The following is a 24,214-nucleotide window of genomic DNA, read 5'->3' on the forward strand; positions in this document are numbered from 1 at the left end:
CAGTGCTCGAAACTTGCAAACATTGCTTCTTGCTTCTATAGGGGACATCTCTGTCTCCGTGACTCCCCACTGATCCCTCAACTCAGTCAAAGGCGTTATCTCAGAGGCTGACTTTATCCACCTCACAGAAACCGAAATGCTTCAAGGACTTTCCGACCAAAATGTAATTGACGTCCACAGGATCAAAATCCTCAAGGATAACAAGGAAATAGACACTAAACACATGGTCCTTACATTTAACACCAGCACCTTACCCGAAACAATCGAAGTAGGATACCTGAAAGTCAACGTAAGACGCTACATACCCAATCCCCGTCGCTGTTTCAATTGCCAGAAGTTTGGCCATGGCTCACAGAGCTGCCGCGGCCGCAAAACCTGCGCGAAATGCGCATCAAAGGACCACCAGTCTGAGGAATGCGACGCAGCACTACGCTGCGCAAACTGCGAAGGCGACCACGCTGCGTACTCCAGGGCGTGTCCGTCCTGGAAAAAGGAAAAAGAAATCATCACCTTTAAGACCAAAGAAAACATTTCATTCAAAGAAGCCAGAAGGCGTTTTGCACTTAACAACACATCCTCCTTCACAGCGAAACCAAACTTCGCTGATGTGGTGCGCAGGGGCGTAGCACCACACAGCACTCCGGCACCTGCCGCGGCCACTTCCACCGCGCCTGTGGCAGTGCCATCCACGCCCCAGGCAGAGACAGCGAAAGCTGCTCTGCCAACTACAAGACAGGGAGTGCCGGCCCACGGGTCAACACCCCGCAGGACTTCCCCCCGTCGGGGGAGGCCCGACACCCACACACCTGCGGAATCTCCGCGGTCGTCCAGCACCTCTTGCGAGGTGATGGACCAAACTCCCAGCCCGCCTGCTTTACAGCGGCGGAACAGCTCTCTTGAGCGGAAAAAAGGCAGGGCCACCATAACGGCCCCAGAACATAAGTAAACTCTCAATCGTTCCTATCCCAAACATAAATATGGCTTTCCTAGTTCAGTGGAACTGTAGAGGAATGTTGAGGAACTACAATGACATAAAAGATATCCTAGGGTCAATCTCGCCCGTAGTCTTATGTCTTCAAGAAACAAATCTAGGTCCACAACATACAAATATCCTGAAACATTATAAAACTTTTAGACGCGATCGTGAGCAGGCAAATAGACTATCTGGAGGCATTGCGATCGTCGTGCAAAGCGGCGTCCCTGCTCGAGAAGTCACACTCAAAACAAAACTTGAAGCCGTCGCGGTCAGTGTCGTCAGCCATAAAACAATTTCTATCTGTTCTGTATATATTCCTCCACATTTTACATTAACAGTCCACGATTTACAAGAACTTATCAATGAACTTCCAGAACCGTATCTAGTAGTTGGGGACTTCAACGCTCACTCCCCTTTTTGGGGAAGCGAGCGCTGTGACTCTAGAGGCCATATAATAGAAGATTTTATCATCACAAACAATGTATGTCTTTTAAATACAGGAAAAGCCACCTACTGCTCCCCTACCTCGGGAAAAATGTCCTTTTTAGATTTGTCATTTAGCTCACCTTCTGTTTTTAATGATTTTAAATGGGATATCATTGATAACCCATATGGCAGTGACCACCTCCCTATACTAATCACTTTAACATCCCCACCGGAAATAATCCCCACAAGGCCACGGCGCTGGAAGCTTCATCTTGCCGACTGGTCACTTTTTAGAGCAAAGGCAAATTTAGAAAATATACTTTTAGATAATCTCTCCATCGACCAGATAAATGAAAAGTTCACTAATTGTATCATATCTGCCGCCCTCACAGCTATTCCACAGTCGTCAGGAGTGGTGCAACAAAATCATAAAATATGGTGGACAAAAGAGTGCAAGGAAGCAAAAAAACTACAAAACAGAGCTTGGGGTAAATTTCGCAGGTATCCGACACATGAGAATCTCATAAATTTTAAAAAAGCAAGAGCTAAAGCTCGGTACGTCCGTCGTAGTGCCGAGAAAAAATCATGGCAAACTTACGTCTCTTCTATAAACAGTCACATCACATCTAAAAAAATGTGGGAACATGTGCGAAAATTAAATGGTAACTTTTCACCATTCACAATTCCTTTATTGACAACACCTGGCACACAAACAAGCATAGGGGAACAGGCAGACATATTGGGGGAACATTTCGCAGCAGTTTCAAGTTCATCACACTATGCGCAGTCTTTTTTAAAATACAAAAACACAGCCGAAAAACAGACTTCCAACTAGTGGAGGGGCAAACCAAAAATATAACAGTGTGATTACCCTCCAAGAAATAAATACAGTACTGTCTGCTGGTAAAAAAAACCGCTCCAGGATCCGACCAAATCCACTACGAAATGCTGGCCCATCTCTCTCAACCTGCCGTAGAAGCACTTTTAAAGTTCTTTAACACAGTTTGGATATCGGGAAAAATACCTGAGGCCTGGAAAAAAGCTATTATTGTGCCGCTTCTTAAACCTAGTAAACCCCCAACCTCTCCTAGCAGTTATAGACCCATAGCCCTGACCAGTTGCCTCGCCAAATCCTTCGAAAGTGTCCTAAATATACGACTAACCTTTGTTCTTCAATCCTGTGAACTTCTTGATATCCACCAGTGTGGTTTTAAAAAGGGATGCTCAACTACAGATCACCTAGTCCGTCTCGAAAATACAGTCAGACAAGCTTTTATACACAAACAACACTGTCTTAGCGTCTTTTTTGATTTAGAAAAAGCATGATACAACCTGGAGGTTCGGAATTCTTCAGGACTTAGCTGAACTTGGCATCCGTGGCAGAATGCTGAACTCCATTAAAGACTTTTTATCTAACCGCTCATTTAATGTCCGTCTAGGTTCAACCCTTTCGAGGGATTTTATTCAGGAAAATGGAGTGCCTCAAGGATGTATTTTAAGCACAACTCTTTTTATTGTAAAAATGAATTCTCTTAACAAAATAATACCAAGGTCTGTTATGTATTCACTTTATGTAGATGACCTCCAGATAGCTTACACATCCTCGAACATATCAACATGTGAAAGACAAATACAGCTAACAATAAATAAACTGACAACATGGGCAGACAAAAATGGTTTCCGATTTTCCCCACAGAAAACAGTGGCCATTCTGTTTTCACTCAAACGAGGCTTACAGGCAGACCCCACCCTACACCTTAACGAAATAGATTTACCAGTAGAAAATGAACATAAATTTCTAGGCATAGCATTTGACAGAAAACTCACTTTCCTGCCTCATATTAACACGTTAAAAAAGAAAACTTCCCGATCACTGAACATACTCAAAGTCCTTTCACATAAACACTGGGGTTCTGACAGGGCAGGCCTTCTAAAAATTTATCGCTCTGTGGTACGATCCTCATTAGACTATGGTAGTATAGTATATGGTTCAGCAAGGCCATCGTACCTGAAACGACTGGACCCAGTGCACAATTTAGGTTTACGTCTTGCAACTGGCGCTTACAGGACATCACCCATAAATAGTCTTTACGTTGAAACAAATGAGCCATCTCTTACAGATAGAAGAAGCATACTTACATGCTCATACGTTCTAAAAATCCGTTCCCTACCAAAACATATCTGTTACCCTATTGTTACAAATTGCCCATCGAGAACACTGTTTAATAGCAAACCACTAGCTATCAGACCACTCCTCCTGCGTTTTGAAGAGATGTGCCAAAACCTCGGCCTACAAGATGCATTACCCGACATTGCTCGAAGACAAGACCCACTGCCTCCATGGTACAATTTTCCTAAAATCTGTGATTTCACCCTTACTCAATTTCATAAAAAACAAACTCCACGACAACATATACTACAAGAATTTCTTGCACTCGAGCAAAAATACAGTAAGTTCACAGATTTTTATACAGATGGCTCAAAAACAGATTTTTACGTAGGAAGTGCAGTGGTGCGAGGTAATTCGGAGAAAACAGTAAGACTTCCAAATTGCGCATCCATCTTCACTGCAGAATGTTACGCAGTCTGGCTGGCCATCGACAAAATATTAAAGGAGCACCTCACAAACAGTATAATCTACACAGATTCCTTAAGTGTGCTTACAGCTCTCCACGCTAGAAACGCTACCACTCCTATTCTTGGTGACATTATACACAGCATAGTAACAGCCGCAGCTAAAAGAAAAAATATAAAACTCTGCTGGGTCCCGAGTCATATCGGAATAAAAGGGAACGAGAAAGCAGACTTGTGCGCTGCTCAAGCTCGTAGGATGGAAACAAAAAAAGTAAACATACCTTTTAACGATTGCATAAAATTAGTACAACGGAAATTAAGGAAGAAATGGCAGTCGGCTTGGAACAGTGAAGTCAATAATAAACTACACTTAGTAAAGCCGGTTTTAGGGGAATGGAGGTCGTGTGACCACCGGGAACGCTTCAAGGAAGGGATTCTCTGCCGTCTCCGAATAGGCCACACTCACCTTACACATAACTTCCTGCTAACAAAACAAAACAAACCTGTTTGCGAAGAATGCGGAGATGAACTTACCGTTAACCACATTTTATTCTCTTGTGCAAAACTGGAAAAACTAAGAAAAAAATACTTCACTGAATTTTATAATGAATGCATTCCTTTTCACCCAGCACTGCTTTTAGATGATAATGCCATTGTTAACATACCTTCTCTTTTTAGCTTTTTAAAAGAAGCAGGCGTGCTTGAAAAACTGTAAATTTCGATCCGCTAGTTCACTTTATTAGGTGATACACTTCAGCTACTTTCTCATTCATGAGAAGAAGGCTGAGGTTTTTATTTGTCTGGTTGAGAGCCTCGGGATCCTTGCCCAGGCAAGGATAGGCGCTGAGACTACCTGACCTTCTTGATGTTTTTAACATTAGCCATGTCTAAATTTCGTTTCTTCCATTATTACTAGGTAGTACAGTATTATTAGGTCATCTACACCAGCGATGATTTTTAACATTTTTGAAAATTATACAGAAAACTCATTCTATACCTTGAGCTTGGCGCATGATGGCCTTAGCTGCCTATGTGCCATAAAACCCAACACAACACAACACAACACTGAAATAGCATGCCGTACTTTTAACCGTAGTCTCCCTTTGTAAATGTTTGCATGTCTTGCATCTAGGTCGAGAGCATGAGGTTACTGTCGGTGGTGGTTTCTTACCGAGCCTAGCATGCACCAGGATGCCCTTCAGGTTTCTGTTGCGTCTGTATGTTACCCTTGGTGCCTCGGGAAATATTTTCTTGAGACGGTCGTTACCAGTTAAAATGGGGTGGTACCGTATTTACTCGATTCTAAGCACCCCCTTTTTTTCACGATCGCAATGCCCAAAGTGAGAGGGGGTGCTTAGATTAGAAAAATCTAATTCGACCCCTCTCCCCCCCCCCCCCCCGGGCCCCTCTTTTTGCGGCGAAATCTCGATGAAATGGGCGCGCGAAAAAAACATTTTATTTAGGAAACATTCAAAAGAAAAATAGCTGCAGACAGTTCTGTGCCGCCATCTGTCTTGTAGTGTCGGAACGCAGCAACACAAAAAGAAATTTTTTTCCGAACATAGGGGGGGGTGCTTAGATTCAGCGGGTGCTTAGAATCGCGAAAATACGGTATTTCCGCAGGATATTCTTTATGTTTGGAAGCGCGTTTGAGTATTTCATTATAAGTGCAGGAGGTCGTTGACTGTTAGCTTTTGTTCGTTTTTTAAGAACTACATCTCGTTTCAAAGTGGTTGCTCATTGGAACGCATTATTAAGGGTTTTCTGTGGATGGTTTCTGGTGGTTAGTGTGTTTTTTAGCGAGTGGAGGTGTTTCAGGTAGTCATCGTCGTCGCTACATATTCTTCTTAGTCTCGTTGCCTGTCCTACGAATATACCTTGTTTGCAGTGTCTTGGATGATGGCTAGTGAAATCTAAGTATTGCTGTCAGTCAGTAGGCTTCCTGTAAAGTGTGGTTTTGAGCTTGCTATTTTCTAAATGGACAGTGGTGTCAAGGAAATTGACTTGCATTTTCGAGGAGTTGAAGGTGAATTTAATGCTGGAGTGGCATGAATTGAAATGTGTGACGAATGCCTTCAGGGTCTCAGCCCCATGCTCCCATATCATGAAAATGTCGTCTGTGTAACACAGGTATATAAGTGTGAGAGAAGCCAACAGCCACAGAAACAAAGGAACACGAGGGATTTTTAATTTATTTATTTTGTGCTGTTGTTCAATTTAGAATATTACTGAATATGATATCGCTTAAAGCTAATTGATTAGAAAAGCAGAAGAAAAAACAACCACATGCCGCCAGTGGGATCCGAACCCACGACCTCCGAATTACGCGTCCGGTGCTCTACCGCTGAGCTACGGCGACGGCTGTCAATTCTGCTGCTTTCGGGGGTATTTATGTTTACAAATAAGTGGTTTTTTTACAAATGAATTTAGAAGTTTAGATTCTAGTAGCCCCATAAAAATGTCCGTGTAGGTGGGTGCGAAGGGAGTGCCCATGCTTGTTCCAAATACTTGAAGGTAGTAAGAAGAATCGAATTCAAAGTAGTTGAGTGTTAGTACCAATTCAAGTAGCGTGAGGTACACTTCAGTTTCGTGCAGGTGAGGACTTTGAGTTAAAATTTTGGAGAGTGCGTCGATGCCTTCATTTATGGGAATACAGTAAAAGCTCGTTAATTCGACACTGACGGGACCGCGAGAAATTGTCGAATTATCCGAATGTCGAATTATCGAATGAACAGCAAAAAAAAATGTTTGCCGCAACCTTTATTTGGCAAAGAAATCTGTTATCGTTGCCTGCTTTTTCGAGCGAATTTGAGCGACTACGATAGCTCTAACAGCTGCCAGGTGCTGCGCGGCACACGCACCGCACCGTCAGGGATTTTTTCACAGGTCCTCCCGCACTGACAAGGCTTCTGCGGCTTCTTTCGCCGTGCACTTCGGCATTTGGGGCAACTGCTCACAATCGTCACCTTCCGACGAATCGTCGTTGTCAGCGCCTGTCACTTATATTACATCCTCAGTCAGCTGACAGGATACAAAGGCAAGGTGCGCAGGCACTGCGCGCTACCCCGCTACCCCCACGAAAGCAGCGCGGGGAGGAGGTGAAGCGAGCGGGGCTTCTGCCGCTTATCTGTTCTTTCAGCCAGCGTCCGCTTCGCGGTTGCTGCTGCCAGGCGCGTCTTATCTTTTCTCTTTATCTTTCCTTTGATCTTCTAACTCTCCTCTATCTGCACTAGGCAGCGGTGGTTGCTCGGCTGAGCCAGTAGGCAGGCCCGTGCAATTTGCTTTCACCCTTTCAGTCGCAACAAAACAGCAACAGCAAGCAACCCAATAAACACGCTGACAAAGCGCGGAATTACCAAAAAAGGCGCTGCCTTATGGTTAAGCAACCGGGATCGTAGCAGCAAGAACACGTGGAAACGACGACACATGACACCAACACGACTGCTGCGAAGCACAAAAAAAAAAAAAAAAAAAGACGCCAGCCGCTTCGGCCGGCCGCCGCCGTGGCCGCCGCTAACCTCGCTTCCCTCGCCCTCGCTCACGCTGCTGATGGCGATCACCATACAGATGGCCTATCAGGCGTACAGTAGCCCCGCTTGTGGCAGTGTTTTTTTCTTTTTGCTCTCGAGGCACCGGCTTGGCGGGCTGCGGAGTGAAGTCGAATTAACCGACGCACGGCAAAATTTGGTTGAATTAACGAGAGTTTCGCCCCATAGACTCCTATGTATAATTGTAGGGACCTCGCGTGCGCGTCGAATTATCCGATTTTCCGAATTAACGGGGGTCGAATTAACGAGCTTTCACTGTATTTGTGTACAAAGCGGCGACGTCAAGTGTGACAAGTATGCTATCTGCTGGGATAATGGAAGCGTCATTCAGAGACTCTATTATGCGGAGAAAGTGCGGTGTATCCTCGACAAAGGAAGGGAGGTGGGTGGGAATATCTGCAAGATAGTTGTTCAGGAAAATTGATAAGTTCTCTGTGGGCGTGTTATTGTTTGAAACGATAGGTCTGCCGGGGATATCTGCAGTAAACAAGTCTTCTGCGGAAACCTTATGGATTTTGGGAAGTAGGTAAAAGCGTCCTGCCTGTTTGTTTAGCAGATTTAAGAAGTGGTAGTCGGACTGCGTGATTAGTTCCCTTGATAATAAGTTTGCCAGTTTGTTCAGAATCAATTCGCAGAACTCTGAAGTAGGATCTGCATCTAATTTCCAATAATGACAAAGGTTGCTGAATTGCCTGAAAGTTTCTTTCTTGTGCCGCTGCAGTGGCTCAGTGGCTATGGTGCTCGGCTGCTGACCCGAAAGACGCGGGTTCGATCCCGGCCGCGGCGGCTGGAATTTCTTTGGAGGAGAAATTCTAGAGGCCCGTGTACTGTGCGATGTCAGTGCACGTTAAAGAACCCCAGGTGGTCGAAATTTCCGGAGCCCTTCACTACGGCGTCTCTCAGCCTCAGTCGCTTTGGGACGTTAAACCCCATAAGCCAAGCCAAGCCTAAGCCAAGCTTCTTTCTTGTATTTTTCGGTCGGCAGGATAACATGCTACCTCCTTTGTCTGCAGGCTTAATGACTATATCGGTTCTAGAAGCTAAGTGGTTCAGAGTAGCCTGTTCCGTTGGGGTAACGTTTCTGCGTTTCCGAGCTTGCTTTGTTTGGTCTATAATTTCTTGCGAGACAGATTTAATGTACTAGTCTAATTCGGGACTCTGCTGTGCTTCCGGCGTCCACGTGCTTTCGGCTTTGAGAGGGATGGGATTAAGGCTGGTTACTTCAGTAGGGTGAGCACGTGTTGACCATGTGTTACAGGAAAGAGCTAGGTTAGTAATCGGGGTGTTCGTTTTTTCGGCAAAGAATTCCTTAATTCGCAATCTTCGCGCAAATTCTGTGAGATCTTAGTGAAGTTCATACTCGTTAAAATTATTTTTAGTTGGACAAAATGTAAGGCCATGCTTCAGAATCCGTTTGTCGCTATCACTTAGGGATTCGGAAATATTGAAAATGTTGCTGTCAGTGTCCTGCGGCGGAAAGGCGTATCTTTTGTCTGTATCGAAATTGGCGGGCGGTTGTTAAACTTTCCAGATGTATTCGTATCTAGCGGAAATTTATCTCTAATTTGTTTACGCTGTTGTTTATTGTGCAGCTTGCGTTCCTTTCTGGCTACAAAATCTGCTAGTGCCTGGCTTTCGTCCGAATTTAGTTCTATCTTACTAAGTTGATCATCGAGGGAATTTAACTGCTCTTGACAATGTTGTTTTAAAATAGCTATGAATGAAAGGGATGCGTCATTTGAAACCTTTTCCCATCGAGCGAGGAGTTCAGGCTTGAGCGCACCGAGGGAGCACCTAACATTAACTCGAAGTCCTTTGGGTATTGTCCTGTGCTGCGAGTAGGATTTGTAAGTGTGTAGGTGGAATCGGTAGTTAGTTTGTTTAGTGGCTAGTTTTCTGGCGACCAGGAAAATTCGTCTTTTGGGTTCGGGGCGATTGGTGCTGCCAGATGTAAGTCATCTGCACTTGTGCCGAGTGGACCTCTTGACAGGTGTTGTGTGTTTAGGGGACTTCTGTTTGGGGGTGGTATCGGTGTCGAGGTCCGCGTCGGTGAAAATCTGGGTGCTAGTGTGCGTCACTAATCGCGTAGGTGTCTGTGTGAAGTGGTGGCTTTGTTGTTTAGTGGCTACTTCCGGTGGGATTCCTACGTGCTGTTCCGCTGGTGTGGGATCCACGGTTACCGTCTGTGTGCCAGCGTCGCGAGTCTCTGGAGTGAACTGTGTGGAGGTGTCCTGTGTCCTAGCGGTGGGAGGCTGTGTTCGTTCCTGGGTGTTGTCGCTTTTGTGGGTGGTCAGTTGTTGAGTGTTGGCCAGAGTGGGAGAGGGAGCATGAGTGGGCTGTAGCGTCCGCTTAAATGTGTTTCTCAGCCGGTACTTCATGTTGTCTGCCATTACTTGGACGGCAAAAAAATTAGGGTGAAGTCCATCTCTGGCCAGGAGTGCCTCAGGGTCATGATGGATCTGAGCGTGGTGGATGATTTCAACGTCTTTTTGGTAATGTTCCATGTCCAGCAAAAAATTGTTGAGCTTAAACGAGTCCTGTGCGTGAGCTGCGAGTTGGCGGGATTGTGGCATGTTTCTGTGGTGTAAGTTGACTACCCTAGGAAGCACGGTTGTCAGGTGCAGTTTCGTGTTTGGGCTGTTGGCATGGACCTCGTGTACCCGTGTATTCATGGCCTCAATGGTCTGTTCCGCACTGCTGTGTTTCAGGTCATTAGTACCGCAGCGAATGACGAAGTGCGTGATGTTCTGTGGTGCTGCGGCTATCAGTTTCCTTATGTCATTCGTTTTGGCGCCGCTCTGAAGCCTAATGTATGGTGCATGTTCTCCGGGAGGAAAGTGATTGTGGATGTGCTTGTATTGACTATCACCTATCAACGCTACATGTGCCAATGAAAGAAGGGGGAGAGGCTTACCTTGTTCCGTCATCTTCCGTTGACTGGAGTCCATGGTAGAGAGAGGCTGTGGTAGATGGCCCTTGGCGATCACAAAATGAACAAGGGAGGGGAAAACCTCAGGTTGCTTGAGCCAACGTTTCTACAAGGGGACTTGTCTTCGTCTGTGCAAAGCGTTCATCATTGGCAGAGATTAAATAGGGCCTTCGCTCCGAGGAGGAAGGCCCCGGGTGGGGGAAGGAAAGCGGTGTGAGAGGGGATGCGTGTCAGGAAGGGGAGGGAGGTGAATCTTGATTCGTTAAGCTGCAATAGTGGAAAAACTTGTATCCGGGGGATGTGTAATGAACAAAGGCTTTGAAGGGGCTGCGACAGTGGGAGGCGCTGGGTGGACCTGTAAAACTCAGATAAGAGGATTAGTCAGCGTGGTACAGGGAAATGAGAACAAGGCAAACAATATAGGCTGGCACTGGAAGGAGAAAGAAAGGGGGGGGGGCATTTCCAAGGAAGGACAAGGCAGGGGGGGGGGGGGGGGAAATGGCTCGAGTTCAGAGAATGCCAAAAGGTGGGGGTGGAGGGGGTAACAGGAATGTCATGGTTTCCGAGAACTGATAGTAGAGGATTAGGAGAAAAAAAAAAAAAAGCTGAACAAACAGAGAGAGTGAGAAGGCCGGAAATGTGGTGGAAGATATGACATGGGAAGGGTGCAAAGAGCGATAATATACTTATGCGAGGTTCTAGGAAATGGTCTGACCACGTGAAAGACATTTGTTAATTTAAAATTATGCTAACCCTGGAATGTACCTGAGAGATTCCAGGTTTCCTCTGGACATGTTAATCCCTGTTGGTTGCAGTGTTTTAAATTTGTGGATTAGGAATGCTTCTCTGTATTTTCTGTCCCTAGTCGATTTGAAGCCTGACTGAAGAATGAACAATTTGTGTTTGTCGAATTTGTGATGGCGTTGATTAAAATGGGTCAACACTGCCTTCTGTTTATTCCGTGTTGTGTCAGCCCGGTGCCCGTTTAATCTGGCACTCATTGTTTGCCCGGTTTCTCCGATATATTGTTTCTGGCAGAAGGAGCACTGGAGCATGTAGATAATATTGGACGATGGGCAGTCAAAACTGGTCTTTATATCGAAACTGAAATCGCTTGCCGTACTTTTAACCGTAGTGTCCCTTTGTAAATGTTTGCATGTCTTGCATCTAGGTCGAGAGCATGAAGTTACTGTCGGTGGTGGTTTCTTACCGAGCCTAGCATGCACCAGGATGTCCTTCAGGTTTGTGTTGCGTCTGTATGTTACCCTTGGTGCATCGGGAAATATTTTCTTGAGACAGTCGTTACCAGTTAAAATGGGGTGGTATTTCCGCAGGATATTGTTTATGTTTGGAAGCACGTTTCAGTATTTCGTTATAAGTGCAGGAGGTCGTTGACTGTTAGCTTTTGTTCGTTTTTTAAGAACTACATCTCTTTTCAAAGTGGTTGCTCATTGGAATGCATTATTAAGGGTTGTCTGTGGATGGTTTCTGGTGATTAGTGTGTTTTTTAGCGAGTCGAGGTGTTTCACGTAGTCATCGTCGTCGCTACATATTCTTCTTAGTCTCGTTGCCTGTCCTACGAATATACCTTGTTTGCAGTGTCTTGGATGATGTGCTAGTGAAATCTGAGTATTGCTGTCGGTCAGTAGGCTTCCTGTAAAGTGTGGTTTTGAGCTTGCTATTTTCTAAATGGACAGTGGTGTCAAGGAAATTGACTTGCATTTTCGAGGAGTTGAAGGTGAATTTAATGCTGGAGTGGCATGAATTGAAATGTGTGACGAATGCCTTCAGGGTCTCAGCCCCATGCTCCCATATCATGAAAATGTCGTCTATGTAACACAGGTATATAAGTGGTTTTTTTAGAAATGAATTTAGAAGTTTAGATTCTAGTAGCCCCATAAAAATGTTTGCGTAGGTGGGTGCGAAGGGAGTGCCCATGCTTGTTCCAAATACTTGCAGGTAGTAAGAAGAATCGAATTCAAAGTAGTTGAGTGTTAGTACCAATTCAAGTAGCGTGAGACACTTCAGTTTCGTGCGGGTGAAGACTGAGTTAGAATTTTGGAGAGTGCGTCGATACCTTCATTTATGGGAATATTTGTGTACAAAGCGGCGATGTCAAGTGTGACAAGTATGCTATCTGCTGGGATAATGGAAGCGTCATTCAGTAAAATCTCATTCATTCGAAGTCACTGGGACCAAAAAAAATGTATGAATTAGGCAGGATATAACCGAGCACAGCAAAAAAAATGAGACCCAGGCAAAAAATTTTTTCATCGGAATACGCTACCTATATTGGACTAACTTTGTGATTACCGTATACAGTGTAATCCACTTATAACGATATTGAGAAAACTAGAAAATTTGTTCGTTATAACCGGTTATCGTTATATCTGGACCACAAAAAAAAAAGCAGAAGGGACACACCCATGCATGTAAGTACAGTTGAATCCTGCCACAACGAAATCGGTGGGGCGTACGAAAAATTTCGCTGTCGCGGAATTTCGTTGTCGAGAAATTACAGACGAGTCGGCTGATCCCGGGCTGGCGTTGCATATGTCTCCTCGCCCAACGCCGCCTCTCCTCCTCCTCTTCTCTTCTTGCCCAAAGCCGCCTCTCCTCCTCCTCTTCTCTTCTCGCCCAACGCCGCCTGTCCTCCTCCTCCTCTCTTCTCGCCCAACGCCGCCTCTCCTCCTCTTCTCCGTTCCTTCTTTCACCACCTCCTCTACTTGCCTCCTCCCCCACATTGTTTCGAGAGCCGTTGGGCCTCATCGCATCTGCACCGCTGCGTGCTACCACGGCGCTCTCGCGGGCTTGCTGCCGCCGGCCTGGCGTTGCATAAGTCAATGCTCACGCGCGCTCCAACGAAACGTCTTGATACTGCTACTCGGGGTTCAACAGACCCCTGCGATGACAAAACGCCGGCTGTAAGCCGCCCTAGGCTAATATCGCAGTTGGCTGCGTCACCTTCTTGTGTTGAGCTGAAGTGCCCGACGCAAGTGCCTTACCGATGTTTTCTTTGCTCTTCAGTATCGTTGATAACGAACTCGGCGCGATGCCAAAATCTGCGGCAATAATCGACTTCTTCTTCCCGCTTTCTGCTTCGGCGATAATACGCGCTTTTTCTTCTAGTGAAAGAAATTTCCGCTTCTTCGCTGGCGGCGACATCCTAGGAATTCAGCAGAGCAGAGACGCGACGAGACCACGCTAAACGGTGCACACACAAAGGAAGAAATGGTGAAGCGGAGTGGGCTTCTTCCTGCACTCTCGCGTTTTCCTTTTTTTTTTTTTCTCCGACAGGACATGAAGCTCCGCCTACCGATGGCTCCGCCCACCGGTCCACACAGACTGCCTGAAACGCGCTCGGTGCCTAGCAGACGACGCGGCCACGGAGGACGGGGCCGAAGACGCTAGCAGATGGCGTGCGCTGGCGCATTTTACACGCGCTTTCGAGGAGCCCCTCTTCGCTTGGAGGCCGCGAACGCTTACCAGCCAACACCGTTAGCAAGTTATCATGACGCGCTTTCGTGCTTGACAGGAAACCGCGAGCACCATGACAGCGAGCTACATCAATCGAAGAAGCCCAGCAAAGAGCCAATGAGCGGGGCGTGACGTCACTTCAAAAATCACGTGGGCATCTGGATAAAAAAAAAAAAGCACACGAGGGTGTGCGCGAGGAGGATGTGCGATTGAGTGCGCGTACCCCCCCCCCCCCAACAGTCTGCGATGCAAAAAAATTAACGGCGGGAACGGGAAAGTTGCTTTTCAGCACTCAACTTCTGAAGAAAGACAAGACGGAGGGTCCACTCACCCGCGAAAATTCGCAAAAAAAATTGGTAGAAGCGAACACGTGCTCGCAAAGTACTTCGTTTTTGAGGAAATTTTAATACATTAAGTCCTATGGGGGTTTCACGGGGAATGCAAATTACTTCGTTGTGGCGAAAATTTCGTTGAAGCGGCGTTCGTTGTACCGGGATTCAACTGTATTACCCCACGCATGTAGCCACGGCCACCCCTTTGTCAAGGGGTTGCACAGCGTCTTTGCTCTCTGCCAATTGAGATTGGGGATTCCCACGTACCACCCCAGGTTTTCGAATTAACCGGGCTGGTGCAGACTGCCACTTTGAATTATTCGGCAAAATTTGCATTAGAAATTACGGTATCGTAGAAATTCTTCAAATTATCTGGATTTAGAATTAACTCAGTTCGAATTATCGAGGTTTTACTGTAAGTGCTCACGTAGTATGTCTTCATTTGCAAGTTCATTGGCAACTTCCTCTGTCGCTGTTGTGTTCTCCCTCTTGTAATTGCCACTACCCCTCTGCCTAAGAGCGCCACTAACCCAGGTAGCAACGCACTGGGCGGCCAGGGATGGTCAAGTGGAGAGGGCCATAAGTGTCTTGGTTAAAGCGGCCGTGTAATAACTGGCCGGAACTTGAGGCGCAATTCTGAGACAGCATCATCCTATGTACACAAGTTTTGTGCAAAGCATGCAGTCTGAAGTTCGCCATATCAAAAGAGGTAAAAATAAACTTTCATTTGAGTTGTATCCTGAGAGGTTTTCATTTGAAATGTGGACAGCTGTGCAAGGCCACTGTAGCTTACAGTAAATCTACCCTTGCCATGGTTCCAGGATGAGCGGCTGCCGTCAGTTCAGCAGGTTCCCGTGGCAGTGCCTCTGCCACAGCCTGCTGTCAGGGAGGGCTCCCCCAAGCCAGTGGTGAAGCCACGGAGCTTTTCACAGCAGTCGTCTGGAGACGCTGTTTTGCAGCCCACTCCCATGCAGCCTGCAGTGCAGCCCATGGTCAGCACTTACACCCCAGGTCAGCACAGGGGCCCTGAAAAGAATTGGTAAACAGTAGCATTCCAAAGACAAAGCTACCAGCACACTAATTTTGTTAAACTGACATACTAATTCAGTTGCAAGACAAAGGCCCTGGCATTATGACTCATCCTCACCACCTTGTAGCATGCTGCACCGCAGTCCCCAGTCTAACCCTGCAAAGACAGTGTGCAGCCAGGGTGCATTGTGCACCGCTGACAGCGTCATTCAAGGCTATGTTTGTAAACACAAGTGAGCATTTGAAGATGCAAGTGAAATTCGTGAATGCTTCATCGGTGCTTTGCATTAGTATAATAATCTTTTGGTTCCAAAAACAGGATAGCACATTGTGGACAGCTTGTTGGTGACATGCAATAAGAGTACCATGGAACCTAAAAAAAGAAAGGGCACAGGGGATCATGCAGTGTGATGTTGCAGATCTTTGTTAGCAGCATTGGTTCTACATTTCACTTTTACATTGATCGCCTTTCTATTGAATCCTGGAGTTTGATTTTGCTGTCGCTTGTTTCTTCCGCTGTTGCTTTGGGTTCTGGTGGGTGGATGTCCTGGAGTGTGGAGGTGCACTTCTGTCAGTGGCTGCTCCAGGGAGGCACCTTCAGGGCCCTGAAGGTGCCCCAATCTGCTCCATCTGCTCCAATCCATTTTGGGGAAATTGGGTGGGGGAGGTTTCTGACGCGCGCAAACCATAGTTTTTTTCGCTGAAAGAGGACTGCACTCCTAACACAGTAAAAAAGAAGAGACACACGGTATATCTTGCATTGCACTGAAAACTTTGGCGCTGAATACACTGAACCATCTTGATGGTTGACCCAGTGCTGTGGCTCAGTAGCTTTGCCATTCGGCTGCTGATCCCAAGGTCGCAGGGTCGAATCCCTGTTGCGGTGGCGACATTTCGATGGAGGAGAAGTGTAAAAGTGTCTGTGTGCTGTGCGATGTCAGCACACATGAAAGAACCCCAGGTTGTCTAAAACAGTGGAGCCTTCCACTGTGTCGTCCATTGTAGCTCATGTGTTGCTTCAGGGCACTAAACCCTGCATGCCACCACCACAGTCTTGGTGGTTTGGTCTAGCACATGTTGGGGCTTGGAAATAGAAAGATGTGCATGATTCATTTGCACCTGCACTTCTCATCTCTCCTTTGTATTGTGTAGCACTAGGCCTGCCTGAGCTTTATGGCCACAAAATAAATCGGGCTATTGAGCCTTACTATTTTTCACAAAATCGCATGTTATGTATGTGATGCTGTGCCTACTACAAACGTTACTGTATGTTGCCGTGTATTAGTCAGTGGTGAAAGAATGTTGACTTCAAACATATGTCAATGTCAATAACCCGCCGCGGTGGCTAAGTGGTTATGGCGCTCTGCTGCTGGCCCGAAAGACGTGGGTTCGATCCCGGCCGCGGCGGCTGAATTTCGATGGAGGCGAAATTCTAGAAGCCCATGTGCTGTGCAATGTCAGTGCACGTTAAAGAACTCCAGGTGGTCGAAATTTCCGGAGCCCTCCACTACGGCGTCCCTCATAGCCGGAGTTGCTTTGGGACGTTAAACCCCTATAAATCAATCAAAATCAAACATATGTCAATTCCCCCCTCCCTCTGGCTAACCAGAAGAGGATGTATCAATGTCGGCAGCATGCTCTGTTGTGTGGTTTGGCTTCGTGGCATGAGCACAGCTCAAAGCAACAGATGCGTAATGACATATTCACAAGATCAGCAGTTAGAGGCAAATGACAAAAATGGAGATCAAAAGCAAGACAACGCCACATCTTCCACGCCTTCCACAATCGCGCATGGCCTGGTGGCTAGCACGGTAAGCCGAACTGATAATTGTCCTGTAAACTCAGATTCTGCCACGATGCACACTGCAGAGGTTACTGGAAGTTTGCCAGCTACTTGCCGCTCTTCTGGGAAAGCAACTGCCAGCACAAGCGAGCCGGGTGAACAGCGCCCAGTTTGAATTTTTGTTAGCGAAAGTGGTTTGTACCTACGAATTGGTGGATTTTTTTTAACATATGGAGCTCCATGCATTTTGCCAGAAACAGTCACTTTCACGATGTGTGTGCTAGCCGCTGCTCACCAGAATTACCTTGGACCCTGAAAGTAGGTTGGCTATGCTTATAGGTCGTCCTGCTCCATCTTCAAATGGTTGTTTTTGTAAAAAAATGTTGACGTATACATGGCAATACAGTCAAACCTGGATATATCGAACTCGTAAAAAACGGGAATCAGTTCGATATATCGTGTAATTCGAAATACAGCTTTTAACAAATTTGACAATGTACAAACCGCACCCCAGTAAAAAGCATTCTTTTTTGACAAAAAAATGTACGGTGGGACTATTAATGCGAGAAATAGTCGTTGATCTTCTGCTTTTTGATTTTGAAAGCATTATTCAGCATGCACTTCTCAACGTTATCGAGCGACTGAGAACAGCTGAGCCCACAGCCTTCTATTGACTCACAGTGACAGCGAACAACGCTCAGCGCGTTAAGTGCGTCGGAACATGATGGCGGGTCCGAACTCGTCGTAGCCTCACAGTTACTGTCGCCGGCGGCATCCCTAGTGAGATTGGCAATGATGTCTTCGTCAGCGAGCTCTCCGGTTGTCGGAACGTCGTCGACGGAGACGAAGTTTGTTGCTGCAGTCCCATCACAAACAGCACCCGGGAACTCGGCAAGCTGGCTGAACAACTCATCAAGTTCCTCCAGCGGTTCACCGCTATCGAGGGGTTCATGGTAATTGTTTGATGAGCTCGCGCCAGCCTCGCCGGAAGCAGAGAGTCCACAATGACGGAAGCAGTTCTGAATGGTTTCTTGTTTGATGTTGTTCCATGACGCATTCAGCATGGTTATTGCTCCCAGGAGGTCAATTTTCAGCTCCCGGCCAGTGCGGAGGTTTAGCAAAAGCCTCTGCACAAGTCGCTTTCTGTAGCCTGCCTTCAGTGCACGAATGACACCTTGGTCTAAAGGCTGCAGCACCGACGTTGTGTTGGGCGGAAGAAAACGAAGCTCAATGTTGCTGACGCTGACGTTGCAATGGTGAGCAGAGCAGTTATCAACCAGTAAGCAGACCTTTCTGCCTTGGCTTACCAGGTCGTCGTCCCAGGACTTGAGCCACTTGCCGAAAAGTTCGCTTGTCATCCAAGCTTTCCCGTTCGATCTGTAAGACACCGGAACAGAAAGTGCGTTCTTTAGGCACCGCGGCGATTTGCTCTTTCCTATTACGAGCGGTCAAAGCTTGGTTGACCCGTCGACGTTGGTGGCGAGCAACACGGATATTCTGGCTTTATTGACCTTCCCGCCGTGGGACTTGTCATCACGACAGGCCAGTGTTCTGTTCGGAAGCATTTGCCAGAATAAAGCAGTCTCATCGGCGTTAAATATATCACGGGGATGGCACCTTGTTGTAATGTCGTTCCAATTTTCATCAATCCACTTTTGCACGCTGCCGAGATCTACAGCGCGGCTTTCACCGGTGACAGCACGGCCGACAATGCCGTGACGCTCTTTAAACCGCTGCAGCCAGCCTGAGCCGCCTCTGAAGTCGGGTCTGTTCAGCATGAAAGTGAAATTCTTTGCTTTCTGTTCGATCATTGGGCCAGAAACGGGGATGTTTTGCGACCTAACGTCAACAAACCACTTATACACTGCAGCCTCTACGTCTTCAAATGCAGCCGTCCATACTCGTCGAGCGCTGGTGGTAGCAGCAGGCCTCTTGTCCGCCTTAGCCCTAATGTCGGCCTTATTTTTCAAAATCGTACTCAGCGTGCTTCTGGGGATGCTGTACGCTGCGGCGACATCCGACTTCTTTTCTCCGCGCTCAACTCTTCTGATGATCTCCAGCTTTGAAGATATGGTTAGGTTCTGTCGCTTCACAGCAGCCATCTTTCACGAAGCGGACGAGCTCAACGTTCCCACAAAGCAACGAAGCACACAGAACAAAGCAGTCGCAGTCGCGCGAGTCGCGCACCAGCATGCAGGCGCACGTGGCTGCGAGTAAACAGAGTGCGCGGTCGAACCACTTCTGCTAGGGGTGGCCGGGTGGCTGTCTGAGGGAGCGAGAGCAGCGCCGTGCGAGCGCTGTTGGGCTAAACCACTTTGTCGAAGGGGGGTTGGGGGGATTGATGTTGGCGCAGCTCGCCCGGCCGCCACGCGGGAAAGCCAACTTCTGGAGCAGTTTTGCGCGGCTTGAAGTTCGATATATCAAGCGCGGCTGCTATTTTTGTTCGATATATTAGTATTTTTTGCTATACATTCTCATTCTAGCAATACAATGTTCATAAATTGTTCGATATACGGGGTAATTCGATGTAAACGGGTTCGATATAGTCGGGTTTGACTGTATACACTATATTATGCTGCTGTGAAGCCTTGCTGACATACAGTACAACCTCACTCATGTGATCTCAGTTCATTCATTTGCCTGGTTTATACCATCAAAATCTTGAGCAAGAAAAGAGTAACCCCGTAAAGTTAGTGTTTTTCTTCTGGTGAATATGTTCCCAGATAATAGAATTTCCCAGTGAGCACATTCATAGTTTAACGTTATTCTGATTGATACTATGTCTAGGCGGTAGTAGTAGTAGTCTTTATTTTGGGACTATAAATTGCAAAGTTTGTCCTGGGTAAGAAGGCTGAAAGCAGTTTCTCGCCTGATAAGGCCATCCCACCCGTGACATCAGTGGCAATTACTTAAAAGAATTAAATTAATTCAGGTGCAGCAACACCTGAGCGGGTCAAGCCTAGGGGTGCATGAAACGCAGGGCAGGAATGCTGCGGCAGTCAGCTGCCAGAGTTGCTTCACCACAGTGCATGAATGTTGAGTCGAGGCATCCAGTAATGACAGTGACAAGGAAGAGATTCTGGCTATTTTCGCCCTTGTCGGACTGGATATGTTGGAATTTTTTTTTTGTGTTAAAGAAGATGCAAATGTAGAAATAAATTTACAAGCATTGGGAGAGCTCCCTAGATCTTGCGCCAACAAACACTGACTGGCTAATAGGGGATGGAAGTGCTAATAAATGCCGCTGTACTCATTCTTGTCACATATTTAAATATCTTAGTAGAGTCAAGCCTATCTGTATCTATCTGACTGTCACGCTGATTGCATTCATTGTATCCGATGTTCCTAGTAAGTGGACTTCCCATATTACAGCGAAAAATACGAAGTCAGGCGAGTTCTAGAGTGACAGCCGAAAGGTGGCTGGGAGACGATCTCTGCTCCTGCAGGAGGGGTGAGCTTTTTTGGCCATGAGGCTGAGCTTGTGGCATCTCCTCGTTTACACTAATCAAGGGGTGCGGCTATGCTTGTTTGCTTTATGTGACATGAAGTGCCGTTGTTCTAATACGTACATATTTTGATGGTAGCACAGCCATCGTTCGTAATATAAGTGAACATTCATTATAACTGGCTTTGTTAGTGGGCTCGGATGGTAGCTTTGGACCACATGTTTTCCAGAGTGATATATTTTTTCACCACATTTTTCAGAAGATGTATCATCAAGGTTCTACTGTATTTCATATGTATTAATGTGATTGGTTTACTGCAGAAGTGTGAAAGATTTCGAGGATGTGGAGTGGTCGTTGAAAAGATTGAGTGCCAATAGCATTCGGCAGCATTCTTGTGTTTACTTGTATGTGCGCATGTTCCTTCATTACTGTGACAGAGACTGCGTAAGAGTATTCTGCCTGCAGGTGTTGCACATCCTTTCACGTGGATGTGATGCCCCTGTATGGACCAGGGGTGTGATTGACACTTGGGAAGCGTGTGTGTCTTTAATCAGTGGTTAGTGTTTCAGGAGACTGTGACATAGTTGGCCCTGGCATAGTTGGCCATGGCATAGCTGATCATGACATAGGTGCCACACTCTCATCCAAACTCTGTGCATGCGGTAGCCTATGGCAACTATAGTGCTGTCACTCCTAACCAACAGCTGATAATGAATGCAGTTTCAAGTCTGCAGTCTGCCCAATGAAAATGGGCTGTTTGGGGTCGTGTGGCTCAGGTGGGGCTTGGCTGCCCGTATCACATGACTGAGTGCAGCTATTGTCACTTTTTCATCTTTGAGGAGGATGACAAGCAATGGTGTTTGTCACGCCGCAACTAGCGTGCGTCGTGGTAAAGTGTGAGGAGTGCCGCTGAAGGGGAGCAGGGGAATGCGCAGACAAAAGGGGAGGGACTGAAAACGGCATCGCGTGCGGGTGTCGTGCTGCTCGGTCCCAGCGAGTGGTGAATGGTTTCTTCTCGGAAGTCGGTTCGAAACACGAGACGACGACAGGACGGCTGGGGTGGACTAGCGCTGTGCTTGTTTTCGTTCCTGCTAGCTGGCCAGAGCGGCTAACAGTGGAGCGTGTGTTTTAAATTGTGTTTGTTTCTTCTTGTTGTTGTAGCTTCTAGTTAGCCACGGCGGCTTACAGCTAGGCATGTGTTTTATAGTGTGTACTTGTTTTTTTGTTGTTTTTTTTTGCGGTGACATCTTTCGTCTAAACGATGGCGGGAAAGTCGTCTATTGGCTAAAGAGTAAGTTTTGGCAGGATGATTGTCTATTGGCTGAGGATAGAGTTTTTGGCGGGAATGTAACAAGATGGGTGCGCGCGAACGAGAGCGCCGAGGTTGGGTGTGAGGCAGCCGGTCAGATCGGTCGTGTGTGGCCGGTGGTGGTCCCGGGGTCGAGAGCGTGGAGTTGGAGACGCGAGTTATTTGAGTGGTGGCCGGACGGGTTGGCCGTGTTGTGGCCAGCGGTGGTCCGGAGTCTTGGAAGTAGTTTGAGGTTTTACTTTTAGTTGAAGCGGAGAGGCCAAAATCTCACAATACCGCGCCACATGCCCTTAGTGCGAAGCGAGGCCAACACTATACCACATAACATGGGAATGCGATAGAAACATATCGTTCCACAAACACGACACACCAAGTGCGGAGCAATGGGAGAGCCGGCTCACCAGCTGCGAGCTAGAGACCCAAAGGGCACTCATAGCACACGCAAGCGAGGTGGCCAGACTCAGTGGAGCCCTGGACTAGGGGACCACCCAAGGCTAAGGAGGCAACCTCAAGACTTGAAGAGAAGACTTGAAGACGACCTCCACCGCAGGCTAAATCTTAGAAATCAATGAAGTTTCTACTCACTCACTGACTCGGCATATGTAAATCAGTTGTGTATATATTTGTAGTAAATAATTTCTTGATGGAAGCCTTCCAAGTGCCTTATCATCCGCAGACCTGCACACCTGTCTGATCTCACCCGTAGCGAAGTACGTCCCCATTGTCACTCACGAGACCCGCTTTCTATGACTCCACATCAACATCAGGAGAACGACATCAATCAACGAGAGAGAATAGAGGAAAAAAATTCGTGACTGGCGCAGTCGACAGGCTTTCGAGACAAGGGACCGCTGCTTTGCGACGGGAACGAGGAAGACAGACGCAACTCAGGTTGAGAAGATGTCAAGTTGGTGAGCTCACAAGGAACGTTTGCCCTTGGGTGGCGAAGAGGAGTGGAAAACCGGACATCAAGAAAGAAGAACGACGGCGCAAGAGACAGCAGACGGATGTTCAACGGTCATCGCAGCTTCGGCACCAGTGTAGGTGAGGAGAGGAATCGTGGACACCAACAGAGAAAAGGAGGACGGACTTAAATTGAAGGGGCCTTGAGAGTGTGGCGGCGTTGTGTAACAGGACTGGTGGCGTGTCAGTGGGAACCTCATTGTGAGAGGACTCTGGAACTTGGCCTGATTGACGGTCTTTGAAGTGGAGATGGTGAAAGGGAAACGGTGAGCAAACAGCGTTGCCCTCAGCTTTGGTTGCTGTATGCTCACGAGGGGAAAAAGTAAACTACTGTCGCCAGAGATGGATAGTAGCACGACTGGGGGAATGAGCGAGCCAAGCATGGAAAGGGGCCAACCTGGAGCCATTATGCTAATGAGAATGGAAATTGAAAAGATGAGGTTAGAGAGGTCCAGAATTGAATTTGAGACAGAGAAATTCGCAGACAAGGCAGAGCTGATCTGTCAGAAGGGAAATCATTGGGATCTGGCGTTCCGCCTATGAATACGGCCAGTGGTGAAGGATGTAGAAGAGAGGAGGTGGCTGGGACGTTGCCACTTCACAGGGAAGAACAGAGGGAGGTGAAGTATGCGCCATTTAAAGCACATACGACGGCACGCCAGTGTTACCGTTGTGGCCGACCAGGTCACCTGGCTAGAGAGTGTCATGAAGCAGAAGTAACGAGCGGAAACAGAGATACAGGTGTTCGTAACGTTGCTACGCACGGGCATTCTGCTGGCAGAGAATGGGAGCAGGGTAGGGGAAAGAACACTGCGTCGCCTCTCTGTTACCGCTGTGGCCGTTTAGGGGATATGGACGGAGAGTGCCAAGAGACAGAGGAAAGGAGAATTACTGCCACAGTGATAGAGGTGAACACTCATGACGCTGAAATTCTGTGCCAGGATGAGGAGCCAAAAGCGAGCACTCAGCGGGCGGAGACACATAAGGTGGGCGATATTTCTCTCTGTTCGGGCGAATCAGGCATTTTGGCGCGACTGGATTCGGGTGCGGACATCTCAGTGGTCAAGAGGTCACTGCTGCCGCAGGAAATGGTAGATACACAAGGCAAAGTGGCATTGAAGGGAGCCTTCGGGCACCAGATTGAGGCTGAGCTCGCGTACGTGCCGCTGAGAGCTGATTGGGGGGGCTCACGCATTCCCATCTTGCGCACAGTGGCAGAGGAGTTGGCGAGTGAAATTGACTGCTTGGTGACAGTGAATGACTATTATGAACTGGTCAAGCAGAAGCAACCCCTGAGCACAGAGCATGAGAGCTGCAATGTTCGAGGCTCGCCTTGGTGGACTGTTGTTGTGGTTGCTTTCCTTTTTATTTGCATGGATGCTTTTTGTATCATTAACCTTCACTTGAAACATGTAATCTTGC

The 24,214-nt window shown here is 47.2% G+C and overlaps 1 protein-coding gene across 3 annotated transcripts in view; it reads left to right on the forward strand.

The window, feature by feature from the left end:
• LOC149355992 (FK506-binding protein 15-like) overlaps positions 1-24,214 on the forward strand; it is a 282,100-nt gene that overhangs the window by 36,868 nt on the left and 221,018 nt on the right. For all 3 annotated transcript variants that reach the window (XR_016291608.1, XR_016291609.1, XM_089584064.1), the window contains exon 9: positions 15,084-15,273. Coding sequence is in view for 1 of the 3 variants with exons in the window: in XM_089584064.1 (XP_089440190.1) it covers positions 15,084-15,273 (190 nt within the window). In the remaining 2 variants the exon portion in view is untranslated. The remainder of the gene's footprint in view (positions 1-15,083; positions 15,274-24,214) is intronic.

Source organism: Amblyomma mixtum, chromosome 3 (genome assembly GCF_055824585.1).
Source record: "Amblyomma mixtum isolate Tamu chromosome 3, ASM5582458v1, whole genome shotgun sequence".
Taxonomy (NCBI): Eukaryota; Metazoa; Arthropoda; class Arachnida; order Ixodida; family Ixodidae; genus Amblyomma; species Amblyomma mixtum.